Source organism: Molothrus aeneus, chromosome 1, assembly GCF_037042795.1.
Source record: "Molothrus aeneus isolate 106 chromosome 1, BPBGC_Maene_1.0, whole genome shotgun sequence".
In the NCBI taxonomy this organism is placed as follows: domain Eukaryota; kingdom Metazoa; phylum Chordata; class Aves; order Passeriformes; family Icteridae; genus Molothrus; species Molothrus aeneus.
This window is the reverse complement of record NC_089646.1, coordinates 16,363,475-16,384,019: the sequence shown is the minus strand read 5'-3', so window position 1 is coordinate 16,384,019 and position 20,545 is coordinate 16,363,475. Positions and strand designations below refer to the sequence as shown.

The window sequence follows — 20,545 nt, the reverse complement described above, 5'->3', positions numbered from 1 at the left end:
CCACTATTGTGAACTGAGCTACAGGGACTAAGAGTGTGAGGTGGATGAAAGCTGTTGCATCTGCATGGACAGAATGCATAAATGACTTCTTTAAATCACCAAAATTAATTTCACCAAGTTCAGCTGTGGAAATGAGGTACATAGTTCAGTTAAGGTGCCCAGGCTACTTCTGTAGCTCTGGAGACTGAATCATCCTTTCATTAAGGCAAGAATTTTAAGCAGATGGATGGCATGGGTCATTTTCAGGAGCTGCCTCTTTTTCTCTTGACTATAGACACGGCATGACATAGAGGTAAGTCATCAAATGACCAGATCTATGTGAAATGAATTTTTGTGACAAAGAAGCAACCATCTTAATGTGAAGAAGCATCCTATTCAGAGTACCAGCTGTAACAAACCTGGAGTATTACATTTGGAAGGGGGAGGCCAGGTGCTGAACCCCTGGTAGTGTGGTTACTCATCTTGGATATCAGGAATGCTAACTAGGAACAGCGCTGTGGCTGAAAAAGCCCTGGAGAGGTAGGCATAAGTAAAAACTCTCCAAGCTCTCTGATAAAAAGCCCAGTCATGGACAGGTGAATTTCGGATTGTCTCTGAAAGGAGATGTTTCTACTTCTCTTTATGTAAGGTTCAGAGATGTTCCAAATTCCTTTGTTAGAACAAAACATCCTAACACAATTTCACCTCGCTTGAGGGAGACACTGCTGGAATGGCATTTGCTAACGGAGGATTAAAAAAATCCCAAACCCAATACTGTGGAAGGATTAACAAAAAGTTTAAAACACTTCTCTCAAAAAACTGGGGGAAAGTTCAGCACTGACTTCTGAATTGATGAAATCTGGCAAACAGAAGGCCCTCCTACAAACCATGTGTTTCTCTCTCTTGAAATGATTACTCCTGGGAACTCAGGCTTCATCAATATATGATTAACCCCAGCTAAGAACTTTGGTGAGGTGCTTAACTCAGAGAAAAGCACGAACAGGAGCATGAGAGGAAACGTGGTGCAGTTTTATATAAAAATGGTCACTAGGTATATTCCAAAGAAGTTAAGAGAGTGCCTAATTGCTTCACAGTGAGTACTGCTGAAAGTAATCCAAAGGAAATGCAATTCAGAATGTCTAGGGTTTGCAACTGATGTAAAGCTTGTGGCTTTGCAGGAAAACAATCTCTACTGCTTGGGTACAAATAGAATATGAGTCTGTGTCTTGAGTGGAAGAAAAGTTCAAAGAGCTGAGTATCTTCAAGTCAAGAAATGAGACAATCTCTATCCCAGTAAAAATCTTGTATAGTACCTCCAATCTCAAACTCAATTGCTTCTAAAAGTAGATACAACGATACAATGTTGCAAGGGGAAGTCAGACTTTTTGACTGGAGAATGAATCGATTAACAGAACAAGCAGAGATTCTTTGATCTCTACTAAGAATATCCAAGACTTCAGAGCAAGCTCTGAAGGAAAAGCCATTAAAAATACATGGAAATAAATAGTAAATGAAATTATAATTAGTTTAGTAAACATAGATCATGGTTATCTTCCTTTAGTAAAATAACTTTGGGAAGCATAAACACAGAAGATCTAATACTATAGTATAAGTCTGTCTTCAGTTATTCTGCCATGCTGTATTTCAGAAAGACCTATAAGGGGAAAAAAAATCTAGAGAAGACAAAGACAAAAATAATAGGTTTGTTATGTATTGTGGTGATGGTGTCATAATAAGTCACTATAAATCTGACACAAAGAAATTAATGTTTGACATGAACATGAATGATGTTAAAATGGATTGAGAGTGCATTATGGAAGAGGAGGAGGACACTGTACTCTATTCTTTGAATTCTTCTTGGAGAACAAGTAACAGGACTCACCATAAGTTCTTCTCTAACAAAAATAAAACATCAAGATAGGCTCAGGATCTGGAAAGATCACAAATACCGTTTTCCTACACAGATAAAGCAAAACCTTAAAATATTGGAGATTCCACATATCCAGTTAGTCTGCTCCAGTGCTGGACTTCCCAACCAATGGACTACTGTTAATTCTTAGTCTAAACCTCCCAGGGATGCACCTTGTGACCACTGCCCTGTGTTTTAGCATCTTTCACTGCTGAGGAGTTTTACTTTATTGTCCTTGTGACAATAAAGTACTTGAATGCTTCAATTAGATCCTACCCTTTGCCTCTTCCTAATGAAAGGTCTACAACACATTCCATTGTAAGGCTGTTTTCACATTGGCAAATAAACAAAACTGTCTTAAACTAAAAGAAATTAGTTTGCTCACATGTTTTATATTTTCCACAGCTGCTGTCATGTCTAGTAAAAGATCTAAAACCCCTTCTCTGTTACCTCTGTAATACAAGAGTTGTTAACACCAACAGTGTTGTTAACTTAAATTCACATGTGTGGATTTAAGACAGTGTACAGGTTTTGGCTGGGATAAGGGTAATTTCCTTCACAGTAGCTCCTATGGTGCTTTGTTTAAATTTGTGATGAAAACAGTGTTGATAATACATGGATAATTTAACTATTGCTGAGCAGTGCTTACACACTGTCAAGGCTTTTCTGCTCATCACCCCACACGTGAGGAGGATGGGGATGCACAAGGAGCTGGGAGAGGACATAACTGGGACAGTCAACCCCACCTGAACAGAGAGACATCCTCCACCATGGCTGTCATGCTCAGCAAGAAAACCAGGGGAAGAAAAAGGAAGGGGGGATGTGTGGAGTGATGGTTTTAGTCTTTCCAAGAAACAATTACAAGTGATGGAGCCCTGCTGTCCCAGGGATGGCTGAACACCTGCCTGCCCAGGGGAAGTGGTGAATGAATTCCTTATTTCACTTTCCTTGCACATGCAGCTTTCACTTTACCTCTTGAACTGTCTGCCTCAACCCACGAGTTTCCTCATGTTCATCCTTCCGATTCTCTCCCCCATGCCACTGGGAAAATGAGTGAGTGGCTGTGAGGGACTGAGCTGCTTAAACAGACACACAGGTATCTGGAAGAGCTCAGCGTCCCACCGGAACGAGGAGGCAAGACTGGAATTTGAGGAACAGTCCAAGGATAACCTTTGGCTTAAGCAAGCGGTTTCTTTAGGAGAGCTTAAAATCTAAAAGGCCAATATACAGTGTATATATTTCACAGAAGTTTTCAGAAAATATCTGAGTTATGTTTTACAAGTTACTATTATCCAATCCATTTTGAAATACTATTAACTTATGGTGTTGAACTCCTAAGTCTTAGTAAAAAATCATGTTTGTAATACGAAACTATGTAAGTTAAGATTTTATTAAGCTTTTTCTGACAAATCAAAAAAAAAGGTGTTACAATAAACACTAAAAATAGGCTCCTCAATTAGACTTCATTTCGTACTGTATGTTCAAATCTCCACATACCTCTCAGAAGGAATAATATTTCTGATACTAAATCCTAAAGCAAACTTGTTTTCTTTCTCAAATAATGCCTTTGATAAAAAAATACAAAAAGCTTAAAGCTGTTATTCAAATATTTGAGGAAAAAATATTTAGTATGTTAAAACAAAGTAAGAACTTTCCATATGGTCAAACTTGTAATTATGCCCATGAGCACCTACAGTCAGTCAATAAGAAAACTCATTTCTTGTTTATTGATGCCAGAAATCCATCAAGAATTAGAGTGATAGTAAGATATCTACTGTGGGACAAAATACCCCTGTATGTCTAACAGAAGCAGCACTCTCCCACTGTTGTCTCAAGTACAGAATGATGACTTCCTCAAAGTAAGTCTGCAGGTATTTCTCCAGGATTGCTGTCCATTAAAACAAATATTCAGTATAACATAAAACAAACCCCTTACTGGTTTGCAGGATAAAAAGAACATAGTTAAATTTTATACAAGATGACTCCCACTCTACAGCAAATAAAAAGAACCAAATCAGTAAAGCATTTTAATATTCTTGTAATACAACCTAGGTTTAGTCCTTTCATTTTTCCAGATATCCCCATGAAGATATTAACTTTCTAGTATTCACAATGCAAAGTAAAACAACAGACATTTTAAATTTGCCCAGATTTCAATTCAAGTATTATAAAATATGTTTTCATGCTTTCTTTTCAGTGTATTGAAAGGTCATGTTTTTTTACATGAATGCTAACAGGCACAGTTCACAACACAGGTCAAGATTTCTTTGGGGATTCATTCTCTGTCTCACATTTTAAGCTAAGTTGATGATTTGAATTCAAGATAAAAGACAAATATATATTTGATCTAAATGCTCAGACTGGCCCACATATATAATGCTTAAACACCATGATGATCACTCATCGATGATGATTATTCATTTCACATGCTTTACTAATAAAGACTGTGAATGGAAGTCACAAATGTATTACTTAATGTTATGAATAATCATGTGTAATGTCTGTCTATCCATGTTTCAAGTTAATAACCCCCACTCACATTCATAATCTGAGCACTTCCCACCCTGCATGCAAACAGAAAACCCCAAACCAAAAGACAGGGTTACCTACCAACGGTTCCCGGTTTTTGACGAGCCTAATTATTTTAACTGAATCTTCTTCTTCATCAATATCATCAGGCATGGGGGGCAAGACAGGATCATAGTTCTTCTGAGCTACAGTATCATGTACAGACAGCAAAGCCTGGAAACATTATTAGTCAGTATATTATTATTTGGCATCTGAAAAGTTTAGGGAAGGGAAAGCAGAGGATATTATTCATACCCCGAATTTACTACTGCAAGTAGATTGAATATAATTCTTATATACAATTTTACTTCATTTCAAACTGATGAAACAACTCCATAAAGAATATGTTTCTATATATAGAATGTATGCAACTAGTAAATTGTGGGTGGAGAACTGCGTCTTCATACACACAAAAAAACACCATGTGCTTTCCATGCTAGCTTGAAATTACAAGTATGAACAGGGGAAAACCTTAGTCTCCAAAAGTAAGTAAATAATTATAATTGTAACAAGTAAAAAATTTATTTGATACAGTAGACAGTCCTATGAAACAATTGAACAAAATAAGCACTTTCCAAGACTTCTGTTCAAGCACAATATGTATAACATGAAGCTGTTGCCCAACCATTCTCTTTACAGGAGCTCTGAAAGCTTACCTCCTTACTGGATTCCTTTCATGTGAGCCTCAAATTGTCTTAAGAATTTTTAATTTATTATGGAATTCATAACTGAGACTGAGGAACATACTACTGAAGCAATTTGGTTTATGTAGGTGCTTATCAACCACGTGTTGCCTGTCTTTCTTGCTTCTTTTCCTTCTCTATTGCTTCTCCAGTTCATGCATAGCTTAAAAAATATATTTTTCAAAGAAAAGCCTAACAAAGACTGACAAAAGGTTCCATCTTAAAAATAAAATAATTTATGAATTTTCCTTTCAGGAAATAAGAATCTTGAAAGGCAAAGGAAATGAGAAAGCTCATTCTCCTAAGGCTCAAAAAAAAATCTCAGTGATAACACAAAATACGTAGTTTTTTCTAGATAGAGAACTCCTGAAGTTCTTTTCTACTTCAAAAAGTCTTCATTATTTGTAATACCCTGTACATTGGTGAAAAATGGCTAAGTAGTACTTTAGCTTTTGTAGTGAAAACTGTACATTGTACCACAAATAACAGCAACAGCCAGATGTATAATCCTATCTATTGCTTTCTTGCTTCTGTTTTCAAGTAGTTTCCTCTCAATACGTGACTATTTAACAGCCTGTCTTATTAAAGGACAGAAAATGGTGACATTTCTCTGATGCCAGTTTCCTGGCTACTTAGTAATTGGAGGCCAGTATTTGACTGAGTACACAAATGACCAGAAACTCTTATGTTCTTATGTTCTAATAATGTTTTTAAAAAACATGACACTTCCATTATACTTTTTCAGGGTTTTTCTTTTCCTGAATGGAAGAAACTTTTAACAACAAAAAGGAATTTCCAGAAAATGCTACAATCTACCACGTCAAAAGCTGAAGGCAAAGAGAGCGTATGGTAATCTTCAAATTCTGAAGTGTAAATTTAAACTTAGGGCTTCAACAAAACAAACATACAGGAAGATCATGCCTGCTTCGTGATAAATTACTATTGCTTTACTAATCCATATGCACATTGTATGATTTCATTACAACACTTCAACACACTAATTATTTCTGGTTTTCTTCCCAATACAGAGTTATGAATTTATCCTACTTACCATCAGAAATTACCATCTCCCTCCAACGAATGACCAGTTTTACTTTAGATCTGAGCTAAAAACCTCAGGCTAGCAATTATGGATCCTCCTGGAAATGTTTATTGTGATGCATTACATATGTAAAAGCCATGCAATCACATGCAGTCCTCTAAGATGTATGTGAAATATCAAAGATACACTAAAACAAAAGTAGTGTTTGCTTTTACTTCAGGCTACTTAAAGTTAAGACTTCTTGAACTAGTCTTCTGCAATTACATTTTCCACATAAAGCTAGGGCACATTCATGGACTGGTTCAATTTAATGAGGTTCTATACTCCAGTTTAAAAACAATCAGGCAGATAGAGAAAACAGATGAAAATAATATAAAATACCATTTCCAGAGTAAAAGGCAGACACTTAAAACACGTTCAAAAGAACCTACCCTTGACAATGAAACTTGCAAAACCAATTCTGTCCACTTCTACACTGAATTATGCCACTAGTGTTATTAAGACACTTCCCTGCTCTGACTGCCAGATGAGGATCCTGGACACTGCATACAGAACAACGAAGCATCCCAAGTACTACAAACCAATACCAATCAGTGCCTGGTATTTATGATGCTTTTCTTCACTTCAGCTTCACAACAACCAGAACTTATCAACCCATTCCTTTCTTCTCTCAAAAAACATATTAAACTACAATGTATTACAGTTAGCCATGTAAAATCTTTTCCTCAAACTCCAGCACTACTTTATCTCAGTGTAAGATACATATTTCAGATACATATTTCAGATAAGAGCAGGAATGAGAGCAGAAACAATGTGTCTTTTCTCAGTCAAGTTTTCAGAAGAGCTTCTGTAATCACAAACTTGTTTATGATGTACACTGAACATGCTAAGATTTCTTTCCTTGTCTTCTATTGCTGCTTCTTTTCACACACTGTCCACTGTAGTGCTCTGAAATAGTCAGAGCAACTAAAGAGTCAGAATAGTCAGTCAGTTGCTCTGAAATATCAGCACAGACTTTGGGCAATAGCTAATTTGCAAAGAAAACTTAAAAAGCCATTTTGATTTCACTTAATGTGTCCAACTATAGGTGATCAGTCTGTCCTCAAGAGCACTTCTGTATGTTTTCAACACAAGAATAAGCTGCTGTATGCACAGATCTTCAGCAGAATCTCTGTACTATTCAATTAATATAGTACAAAAAACGATGTATCAGACTAGATGTGTATAGAGAAGATTGGGGACTTACTTAAAAATAAACAAATTGCAAGTGCCAAGAAACAAAACTTGGATCATAAGATGAGCAAGATTTACCCAGAATAATTGTGCAGCAAATGCACAATGTAAAGATAGAAATGTTCTCTTTTTGTATATAAGAAGTGAAGAACTGATTCATGTCCATGATACTAATTTTTTAACTCTCACAGGAAACTGCAAGAAGTGCATACAAATTTGGGGTCTTTAAAACGCTTTTGTTTTGTTTTCAAATACACAACTCTTCAGAACTATGAACACAGGATCTGAGATTTGGGTCATGTATATTTAAGCCCCTATGGAGAAAAAGATTTTATTTCAGCTCAAAGTTCTATGCTTATGATTCACTAATGTAAACATGGTCCATATTTAGAACTTGAAAGAAGGTATGATTCAAACTCCTGCACTACCTAAATATAAATATTGATGTTCAGCTAAATTCTTAGACATGATCTAGCTGGAAATGAATACTTTCATTGGACCTTTGAAATGTCTAATAACTAGTGCTATATTTTTCATATTAAAACTATTACTGATCATTTCACAGTTTATAAATTGAAATTTTACACTATCAACTTACATGAAGAAAACCTGACACTGGAAACGTTGTAAGTTCTTTTTCTTAAACAGTTCTGAAACTCTAAATGTTTTTTTAAATTGAGAATGTTATTAATGAAAACAGTTCTACACTTTGAAAAATGTGTATCACTTAACTAGACTAATTACATTTTTGGTCTTATAAAACAATGACAAATTTCATATTATCTTTTGCTTCTCTTTATATTTTGAGATCTGTAGGAGTAAAAATACACCAGTAGTCCCTGATTCATGAACACAGCTCCTTGTGTTTTTTAATCCTAATTATTAAAATAAAATCTCCATCTAAGCTTTATTTTTCATAGATGCTTTCTGTTCAGTAGTCTAGAAAAGCATTTTAGAAAACGGTGAGTTTAAGAAGTGAAACAGAATGGATGAAGAAACAGAAGGAGCCTCTTTCTTAATAGTAGTTGGAAAAAATCATTATTAGAAATTTAAATAGTGAATAGTCATCAACAGAAACTTTGTAGCGACTCAAACCAACCTTTAGGAGAGCCAATAGCTGTAACAAGAGAGCGGCACTGCCAGCGCAGCGGCTGCTGACCCCGCCTGCGGAGCACATTACTGCCCTGGCAGCACAGTCAGCAAAATGGAACAAAATGGCCCATGACTGTGCTGTTCCAGGGCACAGCTTGGATCATTAGCACCAGCCACCTTCTCTGGCAGTTCAGCTTCAACTCCACCAGGTGAGACACAGACATTTTCCCACCTCTTTGCTTTGCCATGGTGCCAGTAACTGCCACTGAGGCTGGCACAGGAAAGTTTCACTTGAGGAGAAAAGTAACTTTATCAGCAACCACAGCAATATGCCCCTGAACTCACCTGGCAGAGCTCATCCTCCAGAGAGCTCTAGCCATATTATGCTTTCCTCTGAGATAAGGTTACAGACGAAACAAAAAAGGATGAAAATGTTGGTGGAGAAAATTATTCAAGATTGGCAAGATTAACTAATGAGTAACTTGCATAAAATTAGAATTATGTGAATAATGTCATCCAGCAACAGATACCAAAGAAGAAAAGCTGAAAAGAGCTGGGAGAAGACTGAACCACCGAAGACCATCAAGAGCATCAGAATGGAAGGAGAAGCTCAGAAGTCATATAAGCCAAATGTGCAAGAATTTACAAAACAGTAGAATAAACCAGAAGAAAGCTGAAGCACTCTGGTGATAGCATACAGACTCTAGCCACTGTGTGGTAAAGCAGCCACCAGAAATCAACAGCACATGACAATCTCTTCACCACCAACTCTGCCTGCTGAGGGACTATGTGCAACTCTAACCCTGATACAAGATAAGGGTTAACAAGGAACAAAAAGGCAGGTGAGGACAGGCATCTCAATCAGCAGATAAGAGCAATCACATTAGCTGAACACTCCATCTCGGCTAAAGCATGAAGTATAATCCAGAAGCAGAAGCAAGCAGTAAAACTACAGGCAGGAGAAACTCAGTTGTGCTGCTGAAGTAGCCAGAGGATGGCAAGAGTAAGAGCAAAAAATATTTTTTACAAGCTACAGTAATCACATATCAAGTAGAGAAGTAGTATTATTCTTTCCGATGCTGCACTAATCCAATCAATTTCCAAGAGAAATCTGTGATTTTCTGTTCTGTACAAAATTCCCAAATTAAATATATAGAGTACATAATGTTAAAGAAATCAGTTAACTTCCAGTTAAAACAATTTGCTTTTGCCACTGAGGACCACTCACACTATGCAATCCACATAAGCAAAAACCTTTGACAGGGACAGTAAGAAAAATTAAATAAGATGCTTTGACTTAAGCATAATTTTATGTTCATTATCAGGAAACCAATGGGTGTACTAAGTAAGAGATAAAAAATATGGGCTAATTTACTTCCTTCCATCCTGCAAATGATATATTTTCTTATATATTCTTTATAAAAATATACAGAAATTATACATTGTATGAGAAAACAGCAGATATGTACAAAACAGAAAACAACATTCCATGCTTGCAAGTGTACTTGCATGCTTGCATCTGTACTTAAACTAAAATTGCCCTCTACTTTAAGCTGGTCCAGCTGGCAATTGAATCCCTTTCTCTTCCAATCTTTGATGCAGCTGGGTCACAGCAGTGGTTCAAAATAATAACACATACTGTGTATATGTGTGGTTTTGAGTTCTTAACGTCTACCGTAGACTAATGATCTTAGCACAGCAACATCTCAGTTGGATCAATATTCAGTATATATTACTTTTTCCTCTTTACTATGGTGGACTTTATTCATGACTATGTGAACTGTCTCTCACAAAAGGGTAATTTCCTTGCCTGAAAATGCTATTTCTTGATTTCAGATTCACCAGTCTGAACTAATGGGTTTACCTGCAGCTGGTAGCCAGACGGCAACAGAAAAATGAACTTTCTGCATCTTCAGACCCCCGCTTCCTCTGGCTCAGTGTTCACAGCCCCTGGAGATACTTCCCAAATCAAACTGTTCTCAGTGTTCACAGAAACACGCACTCCATCCATCCGTGTCATCTGGTAAAGGTGTTAATACCCTTCCAGATGACAGCCCTATGTTTTCCCTCAGTTGTGGATAACAGCAAAAAAAGCTCTGATTTTAAATCAATAGTAAAGAATTTGAACAGTCTGTTTTACATTCGCAACATGATTCATGTAGCTCAAGTGTCCTTGAAGCTCTAAGCCCTGTTTAAGTAACTTCCAAGAGTACAAATAGATGGTTGTCAGAGTGGAAAATGCCGAGACAGCAGCACTGTTTCAATATCTTGGCAATCCTTAATCAATTTCTTTTAAGAAAAAGTGGCAGCTTCCCAAGAATATTAAGTGTCTACAGTGGTAGCATGTACCTTTTCTTGGTTTAAAACCATCCAAAGGCACCCCAAAGAAATCACATGAAAAGATTAAAGAAAGTAAAAGCTGAGGATGCAGCTGCCTTTTTTAGAAAAAAATGACTCTTTTTTCTTTAATGACTCTAGGAATGACTCAGTCTTTATTTGACATTAACATCATGTCTAAAGTCCTCAAAAGAAAAAAATATATTGATACAAAAGGTTAAGAGAATCTGAATAAACCTAATTCCTCCAGAAAATAACAACATGTATTGATCTATGATAAGGAGGTCTTAAATTCAGCTACAGAGCACTCCTACTATGTGTAAACCTAAATAAAAATGAAGTAGAAAAGAGGAGACTGTTGAACAGAGAGTTCAAACACACTATGGTCCAACAAATGCAAAAGAAAAACACCACTGAAGGAAAAAGCAGCATAAAAAGATGACATTTAAAAAAAGGGACTACTCGCTTTATATTGTGTAGTTTCTCCAATTCACTAGTCCATTTTCAGTAAATGAATGGAATTACTACTTGAAAGGGATGTGATTTTATGTGTCATGACTTTTTCCTCCTCCTAAATTACCGGCTTTAGCAATGTTGCCAACTGTTATGTTCTGTATCTGAATGCTGTAGTTACATGCATGCAATTCAACGTTCTTAGGTGGGTGAGAGTTGGTTCCCTCATGTCGGAAAGTTTGTATATATAACCAAAGAATTTCTTTGATTTACCTTTCAGATTTTATATTTTCTGCTGCCAACCTGCCTGGCTTCACTTTTGTTTATGTTATCTATCACTTTGCTTATTACATGTTGGCTGCTAGTGAGCATTCTCATATCCATACGTCTAAGATGGACAGACAAGCTCTGCACTGGACATGAGCCGAGTTATCATCAGATGGACCTCAAGAGCATTTCCAGAGTAACATGATAGTTGTTACTTAAATATATCATGCAGTATATTCATTCACCTCCCTTGTATCATTTTGTCTCAATGCTTCTAATATGTTGTGTATTGTTATGTGTCAGTTCCTACAACAATAAGAGTGAGCCACAACTGGTTTCTGATTTTCTCTGCCTGACAGATGTGAAAAATCAAGGCTTTTCTTGCTGTTTTTAAAAGGAATATTTCACCATTATATATATTTACTTACTCCATGCAAGTAACATTCCAAAAATAAAGACAGCAAGAAATTTTTCCAGCTCTCCTTATCCAGAAAAATTTTCTTTATAATTTTTTTTAATTATGGGTGCAAGCATAAATGGAAATCGGAAGTCAAGGTCTAAAGCTGAAAAGAGTTACAAATAAAATATATTTTTCCTTCAGCTGGTTGCCAAAATATGTGATGGATAGCTTCCCAAAGTAGCAAATCATTCAAAGACATGAAACACTGGGCAGAAGAATTTCAGTCATTTGCCAAGGAAAGTCTCCCAGCACTGTCCCCGCTGCCCCAGCTTCATGGCTGGTATGCTCAGAACATCTGTGGGATATCTATTCATCAGCCAATGACATCAAACCCTCAATGCTGTGGTCCTTGCTAATTGTTGCGTCATTTGCATCTTTTACTCGGGGGGAAAAGAAATAATTCTATCTCCCTGCTGATACTTCACAGCATATCATCAGAAATCAAGCACATCTTGTAGGTTTACAAATTAATGGCATCTGATTTTGCAATTAAGGATTACGTAGGTAACTTTTCAGTTGACATATGAATTTCATTGTACTCCAGCTCACCATATAAATAAATCTAAAGTGTTTGTAGAGTAAAATCTCCTCAAATATGAGCACAATTCCTACAACCAGTCTTACCAATACATCTTGCAGATCACTGATGAGAAAATAGTTAAAGATCATGGGAAATTATGCTTCCTAAACTAGTTTAGAATAGATACTGTAGATGCTGTAGTTTGTGTTACTATTTGTAACCATAAATACTTCATGAAGAGGTGAACAGACTCCCAAGACATGTGCCAAAGCAGAAAACATCGGTACATCTGGAAATACAGGTCTCTAAGGTGACAGGGCCAAAAGGTCCCCCAGTGCCTAGGACACAGTAGCAGCCCAAATGTAGCTCAGATCTTAATGGACCTGAAATTTGTATTTGAGTTCTTCAGATACAAAATCTGAACAGTTGTAGGCAAATCCCAACAATTTCCAGTGGAAAATGTTGACTTTGCAGAAAACACATAGTTCAGTGAAAAAGCCCTGATGGAAAAATCTTCAGCAGGTCTAATTACAAAGGAAATGTTGGAAAGAAGACAAAGTTTAGATTAACTTTATTTTTTTTTAATTACATGCTACATGAAATGCTTCATGAACTTTTCAAAGCAAAAATGGATTTTCTTTTATATTATTATAGCTCAATATTTTCTCTCTGTGCTCTGTATGTTGAAGTTCCTGTAGAAATAAAGCCCACAGTCTCCTGGACATTAATTTACATTGCTGAGTCTCACCAGTGACTGTAAGGCAGCTTTAGAAGGCTCTGCTGATGAAGACTTAAAATGTTTGCTTTTTTAACAGAACAAGCCACACTTTGATCTGAACAGTCTGTTAGGGCCACTATGCAAGCCTAGTAAGGCTCAGATGGAAAGGATGATGGTATTAGCAGTTGTTTATGAAATAAAGGGTAGAATTTACAAATTTCCCAGCAAACACAAGAAAACCAAATCAGGACAGGACAATGTTAAAGGTATGCTTCATGTTCAAAGAAGCACTATTTCTTTTTTGTTAAGAAACCTTATCAAATACAGGAATTTGATTTGAAAATGAAGAACAAAGTGTCCTGGGCTTCATTATCTGCAGTTTTAGTTTTGTTTAACACATGGTTTTGTTCTGAAGGAAAGCCAAAGAGGTGAAATTAGATGAAAATATTTACAAATGTAAATTATTTTGTGAAACTGAAAGTCAAGTGTACCACAAATGAATTGCAAATAAAACAGCAAGCTTAAGTCCTACTTGCAATTTGCTGGTGCATGCATCTTTGCCATTTGAAAGAAATTAAACCCCCCACCCCCAACTTAAAATAAAGAATCAGTATTTTGTATGAACAGTAACATTTCCAGTCATACAAGTGCAGTTTTCCCTTCACTCTGCAAGTAATCTTAAAGTTAACTTCCAAAATTCTGTTCATTCTATGGTAATAAAAGAGAAGACAAGAAAAATAGTGCATGTCCACCTCTTGCTCCCCTTGGCTATAGGTACAGTGCCCCAAAGTGACCCAAATACTTTACATTCCTGTGCACCATGAGAGACTGAACTCATTCACAGTCCTGCCAGGTGCCCTTGTTTAGGAACCTGGTTTATGTTCAGACTAGCAGCTGGCAAACCTTCCAGCACACATAAACAGAATTTAAACTCCACTGAAACAGGCAGAACCACCATTGGAGCAGCTTTGTTTCCTCCAGGTCATAAAGGTATAAACATTCTTCAGAGTACTTTTAGCACAGTGGCATTAACTTTTGAAATAATTATTGTTCTGCCCATTACACCAATGACCACAATGGATGTATTTTATATAATTAAAAACACACTTAATTTACCCTAATAGAGATTAACTTCAACGGTGAATTGCTTTATGATATACATTACATATCATTTGATATGTAATGATCACAAATGTAATTGCTGTTATAAAGACAAAATTAAACATTATTTAGATCTGAATATGTCCCAAGCCTGTCTCAAAGGTAGTGTAATTGGGATAATATTGCTCAATGGATTAAGAGATGGTTCATTCTTTAACAGTCTTTTTTGTTTAGAGCCACAGCAATAAAGTAAGTGCCTAAAATGTTAATTCCTATAGTTATTTGTTTCAGTTTTTCTAATAATTTTTAAAATAAATAACAATTATGCTCTTCTGTTATGGCACCATCCCAAAAAGAACACAGCTTTTTCCATCTTGCTAGAAAAGGAACTGAAAACTAGTTAATCAAGACAGTTTTTAATTAAATGTGGAAAAGAATTTGGAAGCTCTAAAGTCTTTTATTCTCAGCTTGATCATCTGTCATTTGTACATCTCCTTTCTTACAGTGTTCCTCACTGGACTTCTGCCCTGTTACTGACAGAGTTACTCTAGTGACCAATTCCCTTCCTCCTATTTCCATCCCTACTAACAGATAAGACCATTTCACTAACTTGCTTGTGACATGTTCATTAAATAGCCAAAATTAAATTCCTTTTTAGGTGTATTTTGTGTTAGCATCTTGAATCTCAGTCTTCCAATTAAATGTTCCAATTTACACAATTGCATGACAATGAAAAATATTTTGTCTATAGAGAATTAAAAAAAAAAAAAAGCTCAGTGCTCTCAACAGCAATACTTCCAGATTCATAAAAACCCCAAATTTTTATACAGACACTTCTCTCAATTGCACTGATGCCTATCTGATAGATCATAATTTTTAAATATTTTGTCATTATTTTCAGAGTTCTCTACAACTCTCCTCTTTAAAGACATTCTTTTTTGCTATTGCATAAGTTCCATAAATTTTGGAAAATTATAAATCACTAAAGATGAGAACACTTATTTCTTTGTACTATTCGTATTTTGTACAAAAGCACTCACAGGAGTGTCCACTCTTAAATCAGAAATACCATTTCTTGATGTATATCTCAACTATATATTCTAGTTCTCATGTTTAAAAACAGCTTAAGAGTTTAACATGTCAAAGTTAAAATGATGGTAAATAACCAGAACCATAAATGTCTTGAAATTCACATTGTTGTGTTTGTGTGTGACGTGCATGGGCACTTTGTTTCATTGTTTTTACTAAATTGCAGTGAAATGTATACCTTGAAGACACAAAACTTACAGGTATATATATATTCATGGCCAGGCCAGCCTGCAGGCAGTGCTGTGTAGATCCAGTCTGAATGGTGTTTGGACCTAAGCAAGGACGTATGTGGGTGATTTGAAACACCAACAGATCAGCCTTGAGTCTGCCTGCCCAGCTCTCTGCAAATGTATTGTAGATTTCTGAAAGTGCAGTTTCTGTCTGGTGAAAGGTCTGAAGGTGAAGCCACATGAGGAGTGGATGAGGTCACTATTCTTGTATTTGTGGGGTGCCCCGTGGCAGGAAGGAATGATAAATCTGACTCTATGTTCTTAGAAGGCTAATTTATTATTTTATTATACTATATTATATTAAAGAATACTAAACTAAACTGTACTAAAGAATAAAGAAAGGATACTTACAGAAGACTAAAAGATAATAATGAAAACTTGTGACTCCTTCCAGAATCCTGACACAGCTTGACTGTGATTGGTCATTAAGTCAAAACAATTCACATGAAACCAATGAAACAATCACCAGTTGGATAAACAATCTCCAAATACATTCCACATGTGAGCACAACACAGGAGAAGCAAATTAAATAAGAACTTGTTTTCTTTTTTCTCTGAGGCTTCTCAGCTTCCCAGAAGAAAATACTGGGCAAGGAGATTTTTCAGAAAATATGATGGTGACACACTATGTCAGTTCAGCCTGGAGGAGACTGAGGGTAGACCGCCAGTTTCCCCATGAGGAGAAGGGGAGGGACAGACATTGATCTCATCTCTGTGGTGACCAGGGACAGGATCTGAGGGAATGGTCTGAAGGCGTGGCAGGGGATATTTAGTTTGGATACCACAGGGTGGTTGGGCACTGGAACAGACTCCCCATGGAAGTGGTCACAGCATCAAGAGTGACAGTTGGCTGTATTTGGTCAATGCTCTCAGGCTCATGGTGTGATTCTTTGTGCAGGGCCAGGAGTTGAACTCTGATGATCCTTGTGGGTCCATTTCAACTCAGGTTATTCTATACTTCTATTTCAAAGAGCTAATTTCAGGTCTGCTTAAATATAACATAGAGTATTCAACTGGATTTAGGTTCTAGAGTATGGAAATACTATTCTGTTTCTTGATATCTTTAACAAGGTAAAGCAAGATTAAAGAATGCAAACCCTAAGTCCTTATTCAGTGCTGGAAATTAAAAATAATAAGTGTGGCTGGCCTGAGTCCACAGGGCTACACAATTATATTTTAAATCCAGAACGCAAATGAAATGTCTAACACACAGTTAAACAAATCCACTTGATTTCCCAGAGCTACGTGCTCTGTTCTACTTCCAGAGTTCTGTTTTAATCAGAAAAGATAAACCACAATCATTATTAGTTCATTTAATTGTGGTAAGTGATGCCACATTTGAGAGCAGGGAAAAAAATCCACTCTGTAACTGGATATTTCATGCAGTTTTTAGCTGACTAGAAATGCCCAATTTATTTTTCTTTCCAGAAGAAAATGCACCTGACAAAACCTTGGAATTACTTCTAGGACATTTTGAAAATCTCAGGTCTGAAAAATATAACTGCCTCAGAGAAACTACTTTCTTCTTTAGAAAACTTCTCTGTGGATAAAAATGACAAGCACCACAAACTTGTCGAAGTTTTTACTCATCAGATGCAAACACTTAGAAATATATTCAACAAAAGAATTTTGTAATACAGAATCAAAAATAATAGAAATATTTATTGAATCAGACATGATTAGGAACCTCTCCCAGCATTTCTTGGCCCATTAGCCAAACCTGCAAAGTTATAAACACCTCGCTAGACCTGTCCTCTTACACGATCAGACTTGTGGAGGCAGTGATGTAGTACAGTAAACTAATCCTAAGCATTCTTCACCATGCCATAAACATTAGAGCAGAGCTTTAGGAATGTGAAAGCTCTCCTGGCTCCAGCTAACATTGCAGTGATAAATCTGGTCAGGAGAGGAAAGCTTCCCCTGCAAAATAATGTACAGCCACATTAAGTCAACCCCAAATTAAGCCATATATGTTTTTAGATAAAGTCTATGGAACATCATTGGAAAAGATAGATCAGTTAGCCCAAGTAATTTCAGATGTGTAAAAAAGAGCTGTTCTAGCCATCATTTTGTCCCAGGAATCTAGAACAAAACCAAGAAACCCTCTCTAGCCATAAAACTAATAGCAGAGGGCTAGAAAAGCATATGCAAGATATGGTATAGGCTCAGATACAACTGAAGGGACTAGGACATCTCTGGGGAGGAACTGGAAGTACTGAGGAAATGTCCTTCCTTTCCTCTTTTGGCCAAGAGAGAACAGGGGAGATCAAGAGAAGAATCTCAACTACAACCTCTGCCTGAATGCAGCACAGTCACCTGGTCAATGTGACGGAGGAGGGAGCAGTAGTAATTTACCATCACTCTGAGCCTTGTTTGCCATTACATGGCAGGGGGACAAGACAATGGACAAGCAAAATACCTTGCATACCATCAGTTCTTACCCCTACATCACATGAACACCTGCAAGGTGCAACACAAACACCTGCAAGGCCCCTGCAGGGCAAGGAATTGTGTGCCTTGTGCGGGATTAGGCAGTCTGGCCATGCAAATGGCTTGGTACCCTGCAGCTGGGATCTCCCCCTGCAGCCAAGAAAGACATTTGCTAAGTTACTGCAGTTGTTCAATCACATTAACCACTCTGAAGGGAGGCACTTGTTTCCCTGAAATCCCACTAAGATTATCACATTGCCTTTCACTGCTACCAAGGAACAGACAGTGAGAGTGAGCGTGTGAGGGAATGAGTGAGACAAAGCAAGAAAAGCAGAGGGAGAGACGCAGTTGTAGCAAAGGAACTGTCTTCAGGCTCAGCCCACCAAAGCTTCAGAAGTATGAAGCACACATGGACAATTATTAAGAAAATACCTACAGTGAAGCTTAGGATCTCTGCAATTTCATGCACCAACAAATCCTCTTCTAATATGCTATTGGCATTACTTACCTCTTCAAAGAAAAGACAGCTTGTTGTTTTACAAATTATGGAAAAAGCATCAGTGGAAAAATCATCTAAAAGCAGGTGTAACTGATCTTTACAATTTTGTAGCACTTTGAAGATACCATAGTTTCTCAGGTTTTGAGATTAGTATTTATACTTAAGATAAAAGAGCAACTGTCTTTAAAGGAGTTCTTTTCCACTCTGCAGTTTTAATTTCAACTTATCAACTGCTACACTTCAATATGCATCTAAAGTACTACGGTCTTTCTCTTAACAATGGAAAAAATATGATCCTGTGTGTCAACAATGATACACAGGGGAGGTTCTGACTGGATAGAAGGAAATAGTTTTCACTAGAAGGGTAATTAGGAATTGGAAGAGGCCACACAGAAGATTTGTAGCATGTTTGTTCCCAGACCTTTATTTTCAAGACCTGATGGGAAAAGCCCTCAGCAAACTACTGTGAACTTGGTGTTGACCCTGCTTAGAGCAGCACATTGAACCAGACAACCTCCACCCAACCTCAGTGACTCAGTGATTCTACAGTCTACTGTCAGATAAAGGTATCAAGTTCCTTGGAAACACCACAGAGAACCCCAGGAGTTTTATGAAAGTTTTCAAAATTAGATGTTTTCAAAAACATTATCCATCATGAATTTTGTCCGGAGTACCAGGCTGCACTCTTTATGCATGATGCAGTTCAATCAATGATATGATTGATCAATGATAGCTTTTATTAAAAGCACAGTTGTAACAAACTTATGAAGCACATGCATTAAAAGATAGCAAAAGAAAAAGAAATCATCTACTTTTTAAAATATCCTTTGCAAGTAAGTGATTCCTTCTATAAGTACAAGTAACAGCATAATAATTTACAGACAACATTTAATGTGTTTCTTCATCCCAGGTATTTCTGATTAACACTGCATACATTCTTAAACAGTACTTGTTAAAGCAGACAAACTCACACACAGCCCAAGGAAGCTGATGCACACACCCATGCAGAATGCACTTTGCAGGTGCAACTCATCCTCACCTTGAGATTGGGTTTTGCAAGGAGTTTCAACAGTTCTCTGATCTCACTGCTCAGTGGTTTGCTCTGCAGCTCCTCAGCAAGCTGGGTGGGAGATTGAATCAACACAAAGACCATTAGCAAAGCATTGTTTTACCCAGTGCATCAGTGACATCCCAGAATCTATCTTGTTCAAGGTTACTGCTTTCCAGCATGTTCAAACAGAAGCCAGAATGAAGGAAAACACCATCAATCACCGTGCTTCTGTTTCTGGCCCTCAGTGGACCAGATTTAAGCCAGGCCTTTTGGCTCAGTTTAACACAAGTAATCATTTTTGGCAAGGGTGCAGCCAGATCACATTCTGATTTATAGCAGAGGGGGCAAATCCCAGCACTTCATTTAAGTGAATGGTCCTTTGCGTGCAGACAAAGAACTGCTTGTAAAAATGACTGGATCAAACTTTGACACTGTCTATAAAAAACAGTTTCGAATGAGGTGGTGAAATCCACTCTGCTTCCAAAAACCCACAGTAGCTGTGCTATTTAGGACTGGGATAAGAAAGCAAAGTGCCCCTACAGTGCAAGCAATCTGAACCTTTTATTATGTTTACACATACACTGGAAGGAGCTTGTTAAATGTGAAGCAAGTTAATAATAATATAATTTATTACAGGTCATCAGCAATTCAAGCCTGTAAAATGCACAAACTATGTCCTAACAACAAGATCAGTAATTTATGTTTGGTTATACTACAAAATTGTGGCTTGGTGAACAATAGAGCAGCAGTCTAACTTTTAATCCCATGGCTAGTTGGCTCACATCTTGGGTTTTCTTATCATGCCCTTCTCAACTAATTTGGACCCAAGAGGCATATTTTACTACAAGATTTTAGACTCAAACTATTTTTTCAAAAGAAAGAAA

The 20,545-nt window shown here is 36.9% G+C and overlaps 1 protein-coding gene across 1 annotated transcript in view; it reads right to left on the bottom strand.

The window, feature by feature from the left end:
- Positions 1-20,545, bottom strand: part of MPP7 (MAGUK p55 scaffold protein 7) — a 148,360-nt gene that overhangs the window by 41,486 nt on the left and 86,329 nt on the right. The window contains exons 6-7 of the mRNA XM_066551956.1: positions 19,650-19,730; positions 4,499-4,630 (exon numbers count right to left, since the gene is read on the bottom strand). Coding sequence (XP_066408053.1) covers positions 4,499-4,630; positions 19,650-19,730 — 213 coding nt within the window. The remainder of the gene's footprint in view (positions 1-4,498; positions 4,631-19,649; positions 19,731-20,545) is intronic.